Source organism: Camelus dromedarius, chromosome 7, assembly GCF_036321535.1.
Source record: "Camelus dromedarius isolate mCamDro1 chromosome 7, mCamDro1.pat, whole genome shotgun sequence".
NCBI lineage: Eukaryota > Metazoa > Chordata > Mammalia > Artiodactyla > Camelidae > Camelus > Camelus dromedarius.
The window spans coordinates 25,623,728-25,644,406 of record NC_087442.1 but is presented as its reverse complement, the minus strand read 5'-3'; the positions used below and the strand labels follow the sequence as shown (position 1 = coordinate 25,644,406).

Below are 20,679 nucleotides of genomic sequence, written 5' to 3'. Positions count from 1 at the left end.
ACCTAGACATCCATCAGCAGGCAAATGAGTAATAACAGTATATTCACACAATGGAATATTATGCAGTGATGAGAATAAACTTCAATTACAGACAACAACACAGATGACTCTCACAATCACATTGGTGAATGAAAGAAGGCAGCCACAAATGAGGACGTACTGAAAGATTCCAGTTGTACAAACTGAAAACTAGCAGAAACCAATCTCTGTGTTAGAAGCCAGGACAGTGCTTACCCTTGAAGGATGGGACTAGTAATAAAAAGGGGCATAAGGAGAGCTTCTTGGTTACCATTCTGTTTCTGGATATGGATGATGGGTACATACTGTGTTCACTTTGTGAAAATTCATTGAACTACACACTTAATGATTTGTGCACTTTTCTGGATGCACACTTCAATTTAAAAGTTTACTGACAGACGAGAAGAGGAGAGGAAAAGGGAGGTGAAGGAAGGGGAGAGGGGAAGGGAGGGGAGGGGAGAAAATACAGAAAGAAATGCCAACAACAATAAAATAGATGGCAATCATTCCTTGTTACATACTAACCTGATGACCAGATCCTGTGCTGCCACCAAGGAGTGCAACTTCTCTTCTTGTTTGCCAATGACCAGGCTAACAGGATTAATATTATATTTCTTGCCTAACTGTTCAATTTGATTCTTCATGTCAGAGGCTATTTCAAGAATAAAAAAGTCCAATCTTTAGATTTCCTTCCACTAGTCAGTGAGTAAGACACGTTTCAGTATCACTAAAAATATTTTTTTTCAAAGTTTAGAAGCAAGACAGTCATCTAAAATTCATAAAGTAACCATGTCTTGAAATCAGTTTTACTTCTTTTTTAACAACTGGGGCTTATTTACCTACTGTTATTTCTATACTGTCATCTCTTGACAAGTATTCCAGTACAGGCTCAGATACGTATCCAGATCCAAGAACCAAGACGTTTTTCTTGGTGCCCATTGAAAGGGACTGAGCGCGTTCCCTATTAATAAAAGGGGGGAGGGGAGAAAATTTTTAAGAAAAAAACTTTATATGAGAAAATCTTGCTATCCCCAAGCCAAACTAAAACTTACAGACTATGAAGCAATAATTTTTCCTACATACTTTACAACAAGAACCTCAACAAGAGTTCCCTATACTAGCATTTTCCACGAATTCTTTTAGATTTTGTAAGGTGAACACTACACCCTGACGTCTCTGCAGTGCATGAATTCCCAGTATCACCAGCGAGGTGCAGATGCTGGACCAATGCCTGGCTGACTCACAGCTGAGTAACTTGGTCTCACACCTTCTCCTTCTCTGGGAACTTAATTCGAAATCATGCTAGAGCCTGACATCAGGAACCTTATTTATTTACTGCTCACAACATCCAGAGGAGACAGCAATCGGTGGAGATTATTATCATCCATATTAGAAACTGTCTTGTCATTTATCTTTAGGGTCACTTGAAAGCAGTTAAAACCATAATTCTGAAATCACAAATATCATGGGTTAAATGTAAGGAACCTAAGACGAGTCACTAGGCAGAATTTTAATTCTTAGCCTTTTGTTGCTGTTGTTGTTGGAATTTATGCCTTCCTGACAGATAATTCTTTGTCTTTCCTGCAAACTATGACCTCCAAGACAGTTAACTAAATCATATCCATCTTTATAAACCCATTAATGCTCACTGCATCTTGTCTTAAATATGTAAGATACTCATGAAATCTTTCGAATTAAATTCCCAGATATCACTGTAAAACCATGGAAATGGCTTGGTGTCAGGAACTTAAGCAGAAGGTTCTGTTGTTGGAATCTCTTGGGCCAAGATGTCTCTCAAACGTTAACCTTTTCAGTAATTATAAGTGAATAAAAATAAATTTAAATATAAAATGTCCCTACCCACCTTCACCCCCAACGCTCCTATTACTGATGACATGAAGTCTCCTTCACCTTCCGCCCCATCCCATCCCACCTCCCAGAAAGAAACACTAGTATTAGATTATTGTATATCCTTTCTAACAACACTTTCCATGGTTTGTGTAACTGAAACATGTTATTGTGATATCCAAAAAATAAAGTGTTCCAAATACACTTTTAAAAACTTGCTCCTAAGTTTTCATACTGTCCACCCCATCAGCCACCCCAAACACTCCAGGTTAATAATCACTCTGGTAAAGAATGAAGAGAACAAATGAATAAGGCAGGGATCAAGATAACTCAAATTTCCTTTCAAAATGCAATCTTCATTATCAGTCTGTTGGCACCAGCTTCCTCCTGGGAAGGCAGGCAGGAAGTCCTAGCAACTGGAGCCAAGCAGACCTGCTGCTACATGAAATACGGTATATAAAGAGGGAAGGTATCATTGTGACTGGTCACGGTGGGCACGTCATTGGGATTAGTAACATACAAGATCATCAGATGCGGAGAATCCAAAGACACACAGAGCTACAGCAAACAAATACGTGGGCAGCTTTCCCTATGAGACACTCTCCTATGGAGTTATTGAGCTAGTGGCCTTTTTTAAAAAACAAATTATACACTCTTGATATCATGCCAGAATACTTCACTGACACATAATAAGTAACCGTAAGCTACAAACACCAAAAAAGACATATTAGTACTTGATCTGGTCAGATCTCTATTTACTCCCTGTAGGGTAAAACTACTGAGAAAGAAGATCAGACAGTTTCTTTGTTTTCAGTTTTTCCACTCTGGCTTCTCCTGAGAATTTAGTGCATAGGTTACTTTGTTGAATGTTAACAGACAAGTGGAACAGATATAAACATAGATCAAATGCAATCAGCTGGAGAAGACCAGAACGTTCCAAAGAAAGGCCAATGTTTCCGAAGTGTGAGTAGTAAACCCAGTAAAGGAAATAAGAGCCTTTTCTAAAAGAACTAGTCTCTTGAGCAGATTTGCCGCATAACGTTTTGGTGCCTTCCTCCTTGTAAGAATGCCCAAGGAAAACTGGCCTCTCACCATTTTCTCTCTTCACTACTTTTTAAAATTTCTCACCAAGAGCCCTCTTTCCTGAGTATCATCTAAAGCAAAAAAGCATCCAAATTCTTAGCTAAAAACCAATCTGAAGCCAGTGTGAAAGTGTTAGCGTGCTCATTTTCTTTTGAGAGAATAACTGAGACATTACAACGTGCAAAACTCTAGAGAAAGCAGCAGAGGAGACCCAAAGGACAGCCCTTTTGGACTTCTGCGTGCTCACACAACAGTCTACAAGGGATATTAGACAGCCAAAATTACGTTGCAATACCGTTCAAGAGAAAATAATTCACATTGGTTTCGGCCAGTCACTTAGCTTGAATTTCCTACATTTACAGACATTTAAAAAAAAATGTACATATACCTAGTATCACAAATTCACATGGGAGCATAAACAATACTCATGAGACCCCAGGTCAGACTAGAAATATCAAACAAGAGGATCTGAATAATGCTTACCTGCTCTCTCGGAGTTTCTGGATATATTTGTATTTATCAGACAACGCGCCGTTGGATGTAATTACTGCCTAAAGGTATACGACACAAGACATTTCTTTAGTCACTTCATTTAGTTCCACAAACATGGGCTCACGATGAGTCCAGGAGAGACAGGGTGACACAGATAGAGAAAGGCAGGGAGAGAAAAAGGGAATGGGGGAGAGGGAGTGATGCTGGTGGTGGGAAAAATACATTCATGAAAAGAGATTATCTCCATAACTTACGTCTCGAACCACAGGAGAAAAATTCTGACTCTCAAGAGACTGTGTCGCATCTGATAATATCTGAAAGGGAAATGAAATTGGAAAGAGATAAATGACATTGTAAAGGAGGCTTCTTGCTACTTATATCCATATTAAAATGTTAGTCAAAGGAAAAAAAGAATTTAGAAAACAGCTTTCTGAAAAATCACTGAATTGTATAAATAATTGGTAATAGAAGTTTTCTACAAGCAACGAATTCTGCCCCTGAGAGCATGCTACTTCCATACAATTTCTAATTCTAAAACCAAACATTTAATTATAAGCATCTTTGCCTGTTGGAATCACGAAAAAGCTTACACTTCCCCACCAGAGTGATGTGTCATATTGAGCACGCAGGCAAATACCACTGCGAGTGTTACAGCTGTGGTCCTCACTCTGAGGGCCCCCACCCCATCCCCAAGGGCCAGGCCGTTCTATCAGAAGTGGAGAACGGGTGTTCCAGACAGCAAGGCCACCAACCCTCCAACAGGGAGTCTCCCTCAGGTCAGTATCAGTCCCATGTATAGGCACGTCCAACATTTCAACAACATCAAGTCTCAAGGAAAATGACTTCACCTTGTAGGTCTCAGAAAGTCATACACGCTCTCCCCATTATCTCACAGGAGTGGGTCAGATGGCCAACAAAAGCCACATCTCTTGTATTAACATCCCAGCATCCTTCTAGTCCTCCTTCCCCCCCCCCCCAAGGAATCCAAGTCTTGAGCAGACTGCCAGAGGGTAAAAGTCATCTAAGTCAGCAGTGCTGCTTCTGATGAGCCGGCCGGAGGGCTAATGAGACAGTCGCGCCCTCCTCATCCAATGGTTAGGGTCTAGCGCACTCGCTCATCTAAGAAAGGGCAAAATGTACCCACCAGATGCTGGCAGAACAGTATTTATTTACTGTGTTAAAATAAATATTTAAACCACTTTTATGTATCCCTGGGATATGGGCTTTGTGGGGGGGGGGGGGGAAGATAAATAGACATATTCACAAGCCAGGGCATTCTTTGGGAAACTCATGGAATCGACACACCTGAGGTCCCCGCTCCACTGCTCCTTTCTCCTGGGCACCTCTGGAGTGCTCCCTTCTCAAGCCGACTTCTCCACCTTCCAACTCTGTCTACGAGCCAGGAGCCATGCGGAGATAGCAAAATGAGCTCAAATTTCACCTGTATAGGTTGAAACCGCTGAGCTCTTGTGTACCTTTTCCCTCTCCCTGCTGTTTAATTCCACAGCGTTATTTAGGCCTTGCTAGGACCACAGGAACCACCTCCCACTCCTCTTCCTTCCATTTATCTCCAATCTAAAGCACAAAGCTGATTATTTTCCCTATTTTAAGTACTTCGTAGCTTTCCATCGCCCTCTAGACAGTGTCAGGCCCCCTACCTGGCCTCCGCAGTCAGGCTCTGCCTCTCCTATCCAAACCCTCCCCCTTTTTTTTTTTTAAAACAAATTGAAGGTATGTGGCAACCCTGCACTGAGTAAGTCTGTTGGGCCATTTTTGCAACAGCGTTTGCTCATTTTGTGACTTTGTGTCACATATTGGTAATTTTCACAATATTTCAAACATTGTCATTATTATTATATTCGTTATGTTGATCTGTGATCAGTGATCTTTGACATTACTACTGCAAAATAATTAAGACTCACTGAAGGCTCAGATGACGATCAGCTTATTTTAGCAATAAAGTTTTTAAGTTAAGGTATGTACATTGTTTTTTTAGACATAATACTATTGCACACTTAATAGACTACAGTATAGTGTAAAACTAACTTTTATATGCAGTGGGAAACCAAAAAGCTTGGCAGTTCTTTTTATTGCTATATTCACTTTATTGCAGTGGTCTGGAACCGATCCCACAAAATCTCTGAAGTATGCTCCGAGGTACTTTAAATACAGCTCCCATACAGTTATCAGAAGAGAACGCAGACATGTATACTTCATTTTTCAGTGGTAAGCAGATACACATATATCAAGGCTGCAAAGAGACAGTCACCAATTTTCACAAACATCCAGTGCTTAAAAATAGGCTGAGGATAGACGCCGCCAAGGCGATCCCACCACACTGTTGAGGAGGAAGGTGCCGGCTTCGTCATTGGACATCTAAGCAACACCAGGGCTGGCCAGAAATCTCCAACACCTCACTGTCTTACATAATTCACCGTGTCCCACTGCCTAAAAGTCTATCAGCTACTGATTTAAGCACATACAAGCATATCACCTTTTTTAATGTATGTTTTCCATCCAGCAATGGTGACTTAGCACTTTTCAGACCAATCCTCCAACTGAGTAAAATCAGGTAAAACCTGAAAAGTCTCAGCCTTTAGGTTCAAAGGTAGTAAAGACTTGCTGCACCACAGTTCTGGAGAAGGAAGCCCAAAGAGATGAGTCCAACGTTTAGCACCACTTTTCTCAGATGTAGTTGCCAATGTGGAAGCAGAGGCTGGGATGCTGAGAGGTTGAGCACAAAGCAGCAGAGAGACTGAGAAACTGAGAAGAGCTTTGGGCCGACTTTAAGCAATAGGGTACCAAAAACTGGAGTTTAAGTTCTGCTGAAGGGGACCCTAGCAAAGGCCAGATTTTCATTTGGGACCATGAAAGACTGTATTCTAAAGTAAATGATAAACTGAAAAACACTGGTTCCCCAAAGGACTAAAGCCCAGCTCTGAATGGCCTCCACCCCTACCTGAATTGAGGTGACTTTCTCCTGGCCTATCTCCCTTCCAGAAACAAAGGAAATCTTCTTTGGAGAAAATGACACAACATCCAGAGCCTCAAATCATCTCTAAAACTTTACACACTCAATTTTCAGCATTCAATTAAAAATAAACAGGTATAAGAAGTGGTAAGAATTGACTGAAAACCAAGAAGAAAGTAAAACAGAGAACATAAGCAGACCCCAGATGTTTACTGAAATTATCAGAAGTGACTTTAAACTCTGACTAATGTGTTCAAAAAATAAAATTTTCCCCAAAAAGGTAAACCTAATCCATAGTTATTAGACAAGATGGTAGGTCCCTTTAGGAAGGAGAGTGGGAATCATGCTGGGAGAGGCACGAGGGGGTTTCTGGGATGTTAATATTGTTCTATTTCCATCTATGTACTGTCTACCTAGGTGTCTCTGTCATAATTTATCATGCTGCATACTTATGCAGCATCTATCTGTGCAACTTTAATATTTACACTCTTATACAATGTAAAAAATTATGTTTTGTTCTTTAAAAAAAATTTTAATTCTATCCCTCATCAGTTACATGGGCTAACCCTCAATCGCACCTTTCTAAGAGTTCACTGAATTGGCTTGATTTTCTCCAAACTTCTGTATGAGATCAACTGTACTGAATGAATGGCAATCTTGATTAAGGACAAATTGAAGTGAAAAAACGTTCTAAGGGCCAAAAGAAATAATCTTACAATTGAAATTCTGAAACATAATAATTTGTGAGTTGAAAACGGCTTGGAACAACTTCTTAGAGTGGTAGATGATGCCAGAGCAGCCAAACATTCCAAGACATTCCAAGAAATAACAGTCAAACCCACCCACAAAGACAAATGAGTGTTCAATGTTTCCCATAATTTGATGTAATAAGCTAAGAGTTGCTCTGAACTACATACGACTGTGTCTAACCAGGGTAATACCTGCTGCCTGCGTTTTCTAGAGCCTCTTAGGTCTCCTTGCTGACTTTTTCAGAAAGGGTTAAAATGGAATAGTATGAGAAAGCCAGGAAGGTCACAGACTGGAAGTCGCACCCTATTCATGCCTCACTAACTACTGTCCCGTTTAAGAGTGAGAGCTCCTGGGTGAAACTGTGGATGCAAAGGCCAAGAGCCACTATTCATGCCTTTGGAATCACGGCCAGAGGCAGAGTCATCAGCAATAGAAATAAAGCAGGAGGGGGATGAATACTTGGGCTACACACTGAAACAAGAAAGATTTTCTTAATAAAGAAAATGGAATTTGCACAGTATTTCAGCAGTCCAATCACTGATCACAGTGAAAGATATACGACCAGAACACAGGTTGTCATTTAACTGTCATTTAACATTAGTGACTAAGATCCAATAACATTTTCTGTATTTCTGATCTTTCAAATCTGCTAATCACAGGGCAGTAAGAATGCCCCAGTATGAATTGACCTAGGAATCAGGGAAAAGAAGTTGAAAATAAAGCAAATATTTTATCACATGTCAGGAACACTCTTAATAAAATGTGCATGATAAGAGGCAAGTGCAGTGGTAACTAAGCACGAAGGTGGTTATATAATCATATTTCCCAAACGGCAAGTAAGCAGAATATGTAAAATAAGAGTGTCAGTAAGTACTTTGGCGAAGGGCTGGCATTTCATTTTACAACAGATTTCTTAGATACGGAAGACCAGAACATTCATAAGATCATTCCACTGTTCTTTTTAAAGCCACAGAGGTGCTGCGGACGCGACCCGTCTGCTTACCATCTCTTCAACATAAGGGTAAAGCATGTCTCCAAAGTATTCTGTAGATTCAATCGGAAGCTGTGCTGGCAAATTGTCAATGGAACACATCAGAATCCCAGAGCCTTCAACACTAGGAGAAGCAACACACTTTATTCAGACGGACAAAATGTCATTTATAAGCGCTAACGTTTCCAGATGTCGACTCCATTACATTTGTTTCATAATCATTTGTGACTCTGTACCCCCGTACATAAGAAAACAAACAGGACTTTTCAAACAACACTTTTCCCTTCTTCAGCAACCCGTCTCCCATTTAAATACAGTATATATATTTAAGCTTTCAGATTTGTATGTGGTTTTTCTATCAATTTTTTTTAATAACGCTTGAACGCATCTCTGGAAATTTGCATAGCCTTCCTAAAGATGTAAAATATTGACTATGTTAGCCTCGTATTCCCAAGTGAGCAAATGATGTATCATCTCAGCTTTAGCGAACTCACCTGCCGTGAATAATATGCTGATCTGCATCATACATGCAAAAGGGACGCTCAATTGTTGTGCACTCCGTCATAAACTCAATAGACCCTCCTGTGTCGGCCGAGATGTCACATATTGCCACAAGTCTGTAAATAACATCGATACTTAGATGAGGGCATGGAACGCTCAAGTTTCCAACAGAATTTAAAATGAATAAAAATGAAAGGTCCTTGAACAATTTTCAGTGTAGATGCCAAACATCTCTGAGGCTCTCAGCTCCTTATCCTACAGCTCACTGTTCAGGAAACTGATCTTCTGGGATATAGAGAATCTTCCCAGTAGCAGTTTTAGTCTCCACAAGCAAAAAGAAAAAGAGAAGGAGGAGGAAGCGGAGGGAGGAAGAAGGAAAAGGAAGAGATAAAAGTAAAAACAAAAACCCATACCTTGAGAAATCATTGTGAGCAGCCTCAAGTTAATGAGTTAGCCAACTTTAAATCACTTACAAAGGTTTCATTACACCATCCCCATCCTGCTGAGTAGTACATGATTTTACATATTATGACAGAAATCTCTGTAATTAGGAACAAAAGTCTCAGACTAGGATTCGAACTCCTTGAGCAGTTGACCAGTTTTCCTGCCCAACCTCCCAATTTCCTTTTGCCCATATAAACTTCATCCTGGGGCTAGGCTGTCCCACTCATTATCTTAAATTGTGCTTTGATGGCTCCATATTTATCAAACACCAATCCTATCACCTGAAATTCTTATTCTCCTCACTCCTCCTAAAGGCCTTGCTGCACCCTCGCTCCCACTCTCTTCTACACTCTTGTGATACTGGTTGCTCCTAACATTCCCTAGGCATTTACTCGGTGCCAGCCACATGCCTGAAGGTAGCAACCATGTTTTTCCCCTGCCCTTCAGCTTAGCAGAGTGCCAGGCAGACCAGGTGTTCCACGAATACTTACTGATTAATTAATTTATTCAACACCTAGTAATTATTTGAATGACTATTATATGTCAGACAATGTACTGGGTACATGTGACCAGGATAAATAGGGCCCCTGTCCTTAGAGAGATTAAGTTCTAGTAGGGCAGGGAAAGTCATAAACACAGGGAAACAAATGATCATAAATTTCAGGGGAAAAAAACCAGTAACAGACTGAAGGGAGCTGGGAACAGGGAAGCAGGAGACGACCTCTCTGAGGAGCTGCCTTCTGGGCTGCATGTGGAGTCACAGAAGTTAAGAGAAGAGAATTCCCAGGAGGGAAGGTTAACTGTCAATGTCTGCCAGGAGGTCGAACAAGACAAGGCAGACAACTGGCCATTGGTCGTCAAGTCTTGTGATGTGCGGGTCCCCTATGTGTGATACCCTCACTGGGCCTGGCTGAAAACTGCCATAACTGCTGAAGTCCTTACTTGTGTGGCAGTGCTGGGCAGCCTTCAACACCAGCACCTGAGGACTTGCCTGGAGCCAGCAGACTCTGAGCATCTTGGCGAGTGAGCAGACGAGGGGTGTTCTGTTCCCAGTAGATTCCGTTAATTAAACAAGTTGTATACGGTGCGATCTGTAAAGCAAGTTCCAAGTTCAAGGAGAGAGGAAATAGCCTTTTTCAAAGCGGGGTGCTCAAAGAGACCTACCAGTCAAGTTCATGAGAAGTAATTTAACGTTACTTCTGATTGACTTCGTTATTTGCCAAGTCGTTCGCCACCTTTCAAGGCAAAGACAATAAACACCCACCCAGATTTCTGTGAAGGATTACCCCCATTATAGAGAAATATATGAACATAAATATATTAATATTCCCGTTCTGTAATGCGTTGCGTAGCTAAGAAAAAGGAAATAACAGAAATTCCAGTGACCTAGTGCTCTATTTCCAGCTCAGTCTCTAGTTGGATGTGCTCTCCATCATGCTACCTCAACTTCTCTGGGCTCTGTCTTCCTTACCTGCCAGACGGGGATAATACGTACCCCATTCCTCAAAGGAATGCTGTGAAGATTAAATCAGATAACATCTGTAAGCTCCACGGACAAGTGTGCTACATGCATGCATACATGGTAACTAGGTCAGTATACATTTTAGGATGCATCCAACCACCCCACACTTCTGTGATTGGGAAAAAGAGAAGGGATGGAAATATATTCGATTCAAGGTTTTTCAACTTGAAACGAGTTCTATAACCGTTTCTCAAGCACCTCAAGCATGCTCAAGCTACAGGTAACAGCCCTTCTCTGTAATATGCTCTACATGCTATGACGCTAAGTTTCACACTAGCATCTAAAAGCGTTATATTCTTCAAACATATTTAAAATGACTTAAAGCATTCCTTTTCACAATAGGAAATAAGTGCACAATAGTGCCTACACTTTGGTTGGTTTATTTTGAGGAGGACTGTTGCATGACCAGTGACTACAGAGCCCACAAACATATTATCCTTCTCACAGGATGAGACCAGTGTCTCCCCATCAGAAGGATCTGAGTTGGAAAGAGCTTTTTTGTAGAGTGGGGGTGGGTCCGTGCTTATACAGGTAACTCTTTCATCCTGTCCCCTGTAATCCACGGCTTGTATTTCAAGAAGACTGGCTAAGCTTATGGATGCAATTTGTGGCCATAGAAGGGACAGACCTGTGTTGAGATCACACCTCACAGACATTGTGCTTGGTCAACAGTACTAACTAGTTCAGGATGAAAAACGGAAAACGGTAATCCCCAGGCAACGGTTTAGAGCTATTGGGTACACCCAGACCCGGAGTAGAAACAGAGTCAGTGAAGCAAAGGGCATGCCCACAGAAACCGCCGAAGCCACTGAGCAAAGGCCAGTCCGAACACCAGTAAGAGCCAGCAACTCCCGAGGCCACCTCATGGTCCCCAAATGGCTCACGAGGTAGCACGGGGAACTGACACCCAGTCCACACACTCACAGTTTCTCTCTTTGAAAGCAGCCTAACTGGGGTGCAGCATGAGCAGCCAAGCCCGCAGCATTGGTGCGACACTCACGTCAGTGCTAAACCGGCTGGTGTAGCGCTCAGGGTGCCTGTCGTACTCCACGGGGTCATACACGCCGTCGGTCTTCCTGACGAGATGATGATGGCGACTTAACACCGTCCCGTACACCTTCCTCAGATCTTGCAGAGGAGAAAGAAATTAGCAAAGTGGGTCATGAATGATGAAGATTTATGGTGATAAAATATTATAACACAGAAACCATTCAAAACAGTAAAGGATGCATGCAGTCCCCATTCCCTCCCCTTTTACCTCCAGTTTGGGAAACTTCTTTTAATTCGTGCGGCTCCACGTATTCACAAGGTAATTCACTGAAGATCTCTTGGGCTCCCTGTAAATAAGGCATGAGTGAAAATCTAAAAATCAATAGGAAAAGAATTAACACAGTTTCCTGTGAAGATTCCAACCCATCTTCCCCACAACTCCACAGCCTGACTTGTCCTGCCCACATCCTGGACCACGTCACGGAGCACAGATCAGCTTTTTGCATGTGGGCTGCAAACCAGCTTTTATTCCCATTAGAACACCACAATGGAAGGGGCTTTATTTGTTTCACTTCTGTTACTCAGAGTAGAAACAAGAGTGTTTAGAAATGACAGTACAATAAAAATATTTCTATTTATTTTTTGCCTCATTGCAGAAATTATTTCAAATAAGGAAACTATATTTCCTAGAAGAAAAAAAACACTCAGATGACTCTCTCACAGTATAATACAAAACAGTGATGTCCTATTGGTAAAATATTTTCATTGAAGAAATATCTATTTTACAATTACAAGTTTCTCTGGGGGATCACAAATGCATTCTGAAAACCACCCCAGAAGGAAGAAAGTATTAATTCCAGTCCTGAATTAACTTTCTTAACATCTTATTGGCAAAACTCCAAGTAGTCTTGAAAAACTTACATCCTGGGGTCCACTTCCAAACTTTTAGACATCTCAGGGATGGAGCTAAAACAGAATACCCTAAGAACAGACCTTTACACAACAAGGAGTTATCCTTCTAAAAAGAAAAAAAAAAAAAAAGAAAAGAAAAAGCAGCCAATGTCTCTAACAGCTTAGAACCAACTAAAAGCAAAGACAGTAAGTTTGGACCTTTACCATGGGAAAACTACATAGGTAGGAAAAGTACCCCAAACAGAATGCATAGTCATGGAAGAGACGGGCTGTGAAATGCCCACAAAATTCCCACATCCTTTGGGTGAGTGTCAGAGTTTCAGGCTGCTTTACACAAAGAAGGCAGTTGGAATTTACCTTAGATACGTTACCAGTCCCCGTGAACACAAATGTTAAGGGCCCTATGGACTTCGGCATCAAACCCAGAGAGATTTCATAGCCAGCGTCGCGGACAGCTTGCACAGCCTGACTGCTGTTCCTGTAGTTATGAGCCATGCCGATGTGCTGCAAGCAAGCACACGCGGTTCCAGTCAGCCTACCAGCCGAGACATGTTTCTGTTCTTGAAATGTGATATGCAGTTACAGAAGAAATAAACACAACAAACATCTCACCATAAAAGGGGTGTGGTGTCCCAAAGCAAGGAGCCTTAAACCCATTCCATGTAAAATGTTGATCATCCCTGTGGCGGAGTCAGACCAGTAGACAGACCATTAGTCAGGAGGAGTCGAAGCTGTTCTCCCTGCCCGTTCTCCAACCTACTCGGTGCTCTGAGAAAGTGCAGACCACAGCATCCCAGATCTGGAAGGGACCCCAGCAGTCATCTTCGCAATCCCCTCAGCTTCCTGCCATCAAAAGCACTAGCCCAGCAGCATCCCTATCGATTCCTTCCACTTTCCCGCTAAAACGGAGAGTGCCCCTCTCCTTCTCTAGGGTTAATTTTCTCCACCTTTGCTCCAGATCCCATCCCTTCCTCTCTCTCTCTCTCTCAGGAATTCACTCTTGAATTATGCCCTTTCTCTGTCCCTTTCTATTGGTTCTTTTTTTAGCACCATTTAAACACACCTCCATTTCTCTCGTACCAAAAACAAATGACCAAGCAAAAACAAAGTCACCACTGACACTATGAGCTGCCCCACGGGCCGCCCATCAGCTATTTCAGTGACCCACGTAGCTAAACTCAGCGGGCACTTGTCAGATCTTGACTCACTTTTCAGAGTCACAAGGAACTCTCCTTCCATTAGCATATGTCTGACTCGAACATTCCACCCTACGTCCCTGCAGGCTCCTCTTCCCACACCCACCCCTCCTATCGTGGTGTCCCCTGTCCTTTCCTGAACACCAGTCACACTCAGGATTCTGTTCCGGGCTCTGTTCTCTTCAATCTCCACATATCTTTTCCTTAGTTAATCTCATCCAGTCCTAAATTTTAAGTACTCTCTCTAGGCTGATGACTCCAAGTCTGTATCTCTAACACAGGTATTTTATTTCAAGACCCAACCAACCACCTTATGAGTCTCTCACTCGGGGTGTCCTTTAGAGACCAAATACTCAGCATGCCTGTAGAGAAGACTTCGTTATTCACTCTCCTCTTCTTTTCAGGAATAGAACTTTCCCTCTCTGTACCCTGGCTGAATTTTCTTTGACCTTTTTACTATGTCAAACTTTTAAAGGAATAATTTATATATAATAAGTCACCTCAATTTAAAGTGTATAGTTTGATCACTGGCAACAAACATACTCACCCATATTACCACCAACATAACCAAGATACAGAACATTCCCGTCACCCCACTCAACCCTCCTCAACACTTGGCCCCAAACAACGACTGATTTTGTCTGTATAGTTCCTTCTACAGTTTGATACAAATTAAATAAGTCTTTGCTCTTTTTTGGGTGTCTGCTTTCACTCAGCATGATGTTTTTGAGATTCATGCGTACTTTGTGTGTATCACTAGTTTGCTTTTGTTTTTTTATTGCTGAGGAGTTTTCCAATGTATGCATGTACCACAATTTACTTATCTCTCTGCTGATGAGCATTTGGATTGTCTGGGCTATTATGAATGCAGCTACTACAAATAATTCTTTACAAAACATAATTTGTTTCTCTTGATAAATGCTTGTGAGTGGAATTTTGTACATTGACATTAAAGTTCTTTATTTTTTCTTGAGTTGGTTTTGGAAACGTGTGTCTTTCTAAGATTTGTCTCTTTCATCAATGTTATTACATTTATTGGCCTATTCATAATTTTCCCTTATCCTTTGAATGGATAAGGGAAATATATAAGATATATAGTGTGATCCCTCTGTATTCCTAATATTGGTAAATACTGGCTTCTCTCTTTTTTATTTTTTTTCTCTCTTTTTTAAATAGTCTAATAGGAAGTTTAACAATTTTATTGATTTCTTTTAAAGAACCAGATTTTTATTTTCTCTGTTTTCCTGTTTTAATTTCCTTGATTTTTCCCTCTTACCTTTATTATTTCCTTCTTTCTATTTGCTTTGATTTTAATTTCTTCTTCATTCTCTAGCTTCTTACGATGTAAGTTTAGATCATTAATTTGAGAACTTTCTTTTTTTCCTAATAAAAGCACTCAGTGCTATAAATTTCCTTCTAAGTACTACTTTATTTGCATCCCCCAAATCTTGGTATGCCATGTCTTAAATTCTCATTCAATTCAAAATATTTTTTAATTTTTCCTGTGATTTCCTCTGAACGTACGGGTTACTCAAAAATACACTGTCTTCCAAATATTTGGAAATTCTAAAGCTCTCTTTCTATTATAATTTCAAAGTCAATTTTATTACAGTCAGAGCACATACTCTATGATGTCAAACCTTTTAAATTTATTAAGAATTGTTTTGTGACCCAGCACAGGGACCATCTGGGTGAACTTGAAAAAGACACATGTTCTATGTCGAGTTGCCGGGGGGGAGTGCTCAGGACCTGCCACTGACGTTGGGGTGGCTGGTATGGCTTTAGCACCGTATATCCCTGCACATTTACTGTGCACTTACTCTGACAACTACAGACATCCAAGCAGTCTCACCTGATACAGAGTCATAACATGTGGTGCTTCTCAACTAAAGACAGTTCAAAGTACCAACTGGGACAAAAGTCCAGTGAAGCTTTTCTCCGGCTCTTATCCTCGCTTGACTGCTCCTCTGCTGGTTCCTGCCTGTACCTGTACCCTCTGTTTTTCCCTTTCTTCCATTCTTCAATTTCTCATCACCAAACTGACCTTTCCTTCTATTCTTTCAAATAGAACTACCTAAAATCCAGAGTGTAGCCGTACTTGCTATCCTTCTTTCTGCTTTTTCCTTTTAATTTTTGTAATAAATATGGTATGATGATTTACCTTCTTATTCTCGCCCCCTGACAGTCATCACCCTTAGTTGCACCCCCATGTTTATTTTTATTGGTGGAAGTGAGCACCCCATCCCTTTGCAACAGAAAAGTGACAACATACAGTTACTCTCCAGGCAAATGTATAAAGTGGGTGAGACAACCGCCCTGGCATACCTACCTGCCACACCTGCCCACTGTCCAAACGCCACTACCCGTATTCCTCTATGATCCACCATTTTCTCATAGTCGATAAGGCGGACTTCCTGAAGAAAGGATGAAAAATTTCTCAACCAGACCCATCAAGTTTAATTTTAATGAGTAAAACACATTCACAAGCAAGTGAGCATTTCATATTTTTTCCTCTTATAAAATATATCTTGACTTGCTAACATAAATTACCATCAGGTGCACAATGAAATACTTAGAAAATGCCAGGTCACCAACCAAGGACAGGGTTGTGATTAGAGATGAAAGGAAGGTCCTAGCAGGGAGTCAAACGCCCCTAATGGTAGTCAGTAAAAGAACAAAGGCATGACTTCCTTTAACTTTTAGCCCAGCACCATCTACAAATAGGTCTACATAATGACCCATTCATCCCCATGTCCTTCCTCTGGTCTCAAAAAGAGTCCTTCCTGAGACTAATCCCAGCGAGCTGGAGCTCAGCTTTTTTCTAAATCCTCCAAGATCACTCTTCTTGAATTTTTTCTCTTTCTTGCATTGCCCCTCTGTAATTACAGTGTTCCTTCCTTTCAGTTACTCTAAAAACACGCAGATCTCTCTTCTACCTTAAAAATAACAACACTCCTTCTCAAGTCCGTACACAAGTCTCTCTCTGTCTCTCCCTCTCTTTCTCTGGCTCTGTTTCTTTCTCCATCTTTGCACAAGTAAGCATCATTTTCAAAGTAGCACATGCTGCCTGTTTTCATTTCCTCACCTTCATAAAACCACGTTCTTCCTCTTTCCTTGGCCATCTTCCTTCTCTCTTGGAAATGTCTTACAAATGCATGCATTAAAAAATACATTATATTATACTGTAACTATAGAATGTTTTAAACAGTCATTTTATTTCCTCAGATAATATGATTTTACCATGTGCATGAGCTTAAGAATATTTAAGATTCATTCAGCTCCAAGTAACTGGCTACAAAATGTTGCACAAAAGCAGCCCTGCTGGGTCTGTTTTTATTAATTTTCTTGTAATGAACAAAAGTTCATATGACAAAAAAAGTTTCTAAGGTACTTTTTGAGGAGTTTATCTGCTTAAAGTGAAACATTCTTTTAATAATATTCTTCCCATTAAGTACTTTTTGAATTTGTTCTTCAGAAATACTGCAAATTAACTACAGCCACTGTCCCATGCATCTGAAATTAAAAGACTGTATTCCATACACCTATGTGAAATATATATTCTCCCCATGCTCTTACTGTTTGTGAACTCTCCTGTCTTCTGCCTATTGTGAGATTAGAGTCTAGTTTCTGGTGCCCTAACATTCTTATCCCAGGACGTGGACCTTGAACGTCATCTACACTCACTCCTTGCTCTCATCCAGTCTCCTGGCTTTAGCTACCATCTAGTCTCTGACAACTGCAGAATGGGTATCAGGAGAAGCTGCCCTCCTGAGCTACAGACTCATAGCCAATGGCCCACTCAGCATCTCCCCTTAAATATCTAATGGGCCAATCAAACTCAACAGGCCCTAAACTCAACTCCTGACCCTCCCATCCAAGTCTGCTCCTCTTGGAGTTGCCCCATCTCACTCTACAGCAACTCCTTCCAGTTACTCAAACCAAAATCTTGGAGTCATCTCTGAGCCCTCTCTCTCTCTCATATTCCACGTTCATTTCATCAGTGAGTCCTGGAGGATCAGACCTCTAAAATACATCCAAGATTTGTCCGTGCGTCACAGCCTCCACTTCCGCCACCCTCGTGCAAGCCTCCATCCTCCAAGCGTCTGAGCTAGAATAATCTAACAGTCTTACAAGTGTTGCTCTCCTCCCACCTCCAACTAGTATCCACACAGGAGGCAGAATAAACATTTTAAAACATGATTTACTCTAATCCTTCACTCAAAAAGACCGCCAGACCTCAGCACTGCTATTCTCTTAGCTTGGAAGACTTTTCCCTGGTGGATATGGCTTGATCCCTCACCTCCTTCAAATTTTTGCTCAGTGTCAACTTCACAATGAGGCTCTCCCTGATCATCCTATTTAAACTAGCACTGCCACCTCCCCCAGGGCCCAGCACTCCTTTTTTTCCCCTGTATCATATTTATCTCCTCCTCTATACATATCGCCAAATGACACATGAGATGTCATTTATTTATCACCTGTCTCCTCCCACTAGAATGTAAGCTCTGCTATTGCAGTAAACAGGGTCAGACACATTGCAGGCACTTGGTAAATATTGGTTAAGTGACTACTCTGTATTTTAAATGCTGATAGTTTTTTCATGGTATTTTTAATCTCAAAAAAAGTTTTTTTTTTCCCTTATGAATGTTAATAAATGTAAAAATAATCTCCAGTCCAGTTCTGGTACTACAGAACTGTGCAACCTCAGTCAAGTCACTTCACCTCTCTGGGCTCCATCTGAAAAATTAGGGTGGTGGCTTACATGATCCCTGAGGTTCTTTTCGGCTCTAAAAGTCTACTTGGCAATATTTAACTAATTAACCTTATAAATTAATAATCATTTGGGGCAAATGCTTCTATCATTCTTTCCATTTCAGAATACAAAAGGAATGAAATCTGTTTGGTTCCTCCTATTACAAACTCTAAACTTGCCCAGCAGAGGAGCCCTAAGTGCAGCAGAGCTATTCAAGCACCAACTCGAAGATCACTTTTCCCATCGAGGTGAACAATATGATGCTGAAAGAAAGCTAAAACTCCACTTGACAGTTAAAAGAAAAAAAAATATGTGTCTATGTTAACATTTATGAATATTGGTCACTAATTACCTTTTTTAGAAGCTCATCCAACAAACCCATATTGGCCTCCTGAGCCTTTATTGTGTGGGAGAAGAACGCGTAAGTCTTCTTGGACATTAATTTTTCCTCTGGGGGTCTTTTAACTCCCAAAATTAGACAAGCTTCAGAAATATCCTCTTGAAGAATGCCACCAGCTTTGACATATTCCTGGGAATGTAATTTTGGTTAAAAGTTATTCCCCTGCTTCGTCGTATCTCTATTTTCTTTAATAAATAAATGTAGCCATTAAAGGTACAACCTTTTGAAGGGATGAAATATAAGGAACAAATAATAGAAAAGCTACTTTTAATATCTCACCTGCTGGTTAAAGATCAACCTAACATGTCTGACTTCTGTAGCAAAAGCAAAATTAGAAAATTCAGCACACTTTTATTTAAGAACAGTTAATAATTTGCTCATAACCACTAACACATGTGATTCCAATATACTTGTAAAATGTGTATTTTGTACCAACAATGCCCTGAAACATTAAATGCTAAATAGTAATTTATTACTCAGTTGTATTTTTAAAAGACGGACATAGATACATACAATATTTTCTTTTCTTTTTGGGGGGCGTTCAACTGGTATTTATTACTGCTTTACTCTGTACAGGGGACGGTGCTAGAGATGAGGTGATAAGACACAAAGGAAGACAGGCAAGGAGCTCACAAAACATAGTAAGAAAAAAAAGCCAGAGGCACAGTACATGATGCTGAATTCAAAAGAACATTATGATTAGCATAATCTAAGTGATATATTAATTTAATGGATACTGAGATAATTCCCAGGTGACCAAGGAAATAGGGAAATTCAAATTAATCTACAGGCTGGGTAGGATTTGGAAGGATGGAGATGGGAAATACAACATGGTAATATCAGTAAGAGGCATTGAAGGAATATATACAAATACGGAGACAGGAAAGTAAGATGTTTAGGGGCATAATGGGTAAATCAATTTGAGGAATATTTAGGTTACTGATAGTGAATATAAGCTTTATTTATATTAAATACCCTCATGGTGAAAATGAGACAAAAATAATAATCATTGATATTTATCAATAAATTACCATATGCTTTACTAAGCTTTTTGCATGAATTATTTCATTTAATTCTCATAAAACTCCCATGAGGAAGGTACTATTATTATCGCCATTTTACCCGTGGGAAACCTGAGGCTTAGGCATTTAACGAGATTGCATAGTTAGTACATGGAGGCTACAGACAGTCATTTCAGATTTTGAAATAAAGGGGTAGTATGCACAAGGCAGAATTTTAAAAGCATCAAAGGTGGCAGTTGAATAAAATGAAGATAAATCTAGTTAGGAATCTACTTTAAAGGGAAGTACAGATGCATAGGAGAGATAAGAAAACAATAAATGTACAGTTCATTTGTGGTTTCTTTGAAAACAGTCTATTTGCCCATTTATAGTAGACTGTCTAAATAAATCATGATAAGTCATGGAGTCATTACAGTGGGGTAATTACTACCCAGCCACTAAGTAGAGTGAAGCAGATCTCTATGAACTAACATGGAGTGATTTCCAGGATATGGTGTAGATTGAACAAAGCCAGGTGCAAAAGAGTACGTATCGCATACAACCTTCTGTATAAGACTGAAGGGGAACTGAGAACACACACACATACACACAGACTTATTTTTGCAAGAAGAAACATAGGAATGCGAAGTTAGAAACTGATGACACTTGTAAGCTATAGGGTGGTGGGGGTGGGATGTGGGGGCCTAATGAGAGCAAGACTTCTCTGGGTCTCATCTTTTTACATGGTTTTGATCTTGGAAACTTGGAAGTCTTTAACTCATTTGAAAAATAAAATTGAATCAAAAA

General features: G+C 40.4%; 1 protein-coding gene across 2 annotated transcripts in view; it reads right to left on the bottom strand.

Moving 5' to 3' along the window:
* Positions 1-20,679, bottom strand: part of AASS (aminoadipate-semialdehyde synthase) — a 52,298-nt gene that overhangs the window by 22,742 nt on the left and 8,877 nt on the right. The window contains exons 3-15 of one of the 2 annotated variants that reach the window (XM_031455268.2): positions 18,824-19,000; positions 16,048-16,132; positions 13,135-13,202; positions 12,880-13,026; positions 11,879-11,957; positions 11,621-11,748; positions 10,041-10,189; positions 8,648-8,770; positions 8,166-8,277; positions 3,696-3,755; positions 3,433-3,500; positions 858-979; positions 544-670 (exon numbers count right to left, since the gene is read on the bottom strand). In XM_031455268.2, the coding sequence (XP_031311128.2) occupies positions 544-670; positions 858-979; positions 3,433-3,500; positions 3,696-3,755; positions 8,166-8,277; positions 8,648-8,770; positions 10,041-10,189; positions 11,621-11,748; positions 11,879-11,957; positions 12,880-13,026; positions 13,135-13,202; positions 16,048-16,132; positions 18,824-19,000 (1,445 nt within the window). Of the gene's footprint in view, positions 1-543; positions 671-857; positions 980-3,432; positions 3,501-3,695; positions 3,756-8,165; positions 8,278-8,647; positions 8,771-10,040; positions 10,190-11,620; positions 11,749-11,878; positions 11,958-12,879; positions 13,027-13,134; positions 13,203-16,047; positions 16,133-18,823; positions 19,001-20,679 lie in introns of those variants that run through there. The other variant, XM_064487397.1, reaches the window with a different exon arrangement.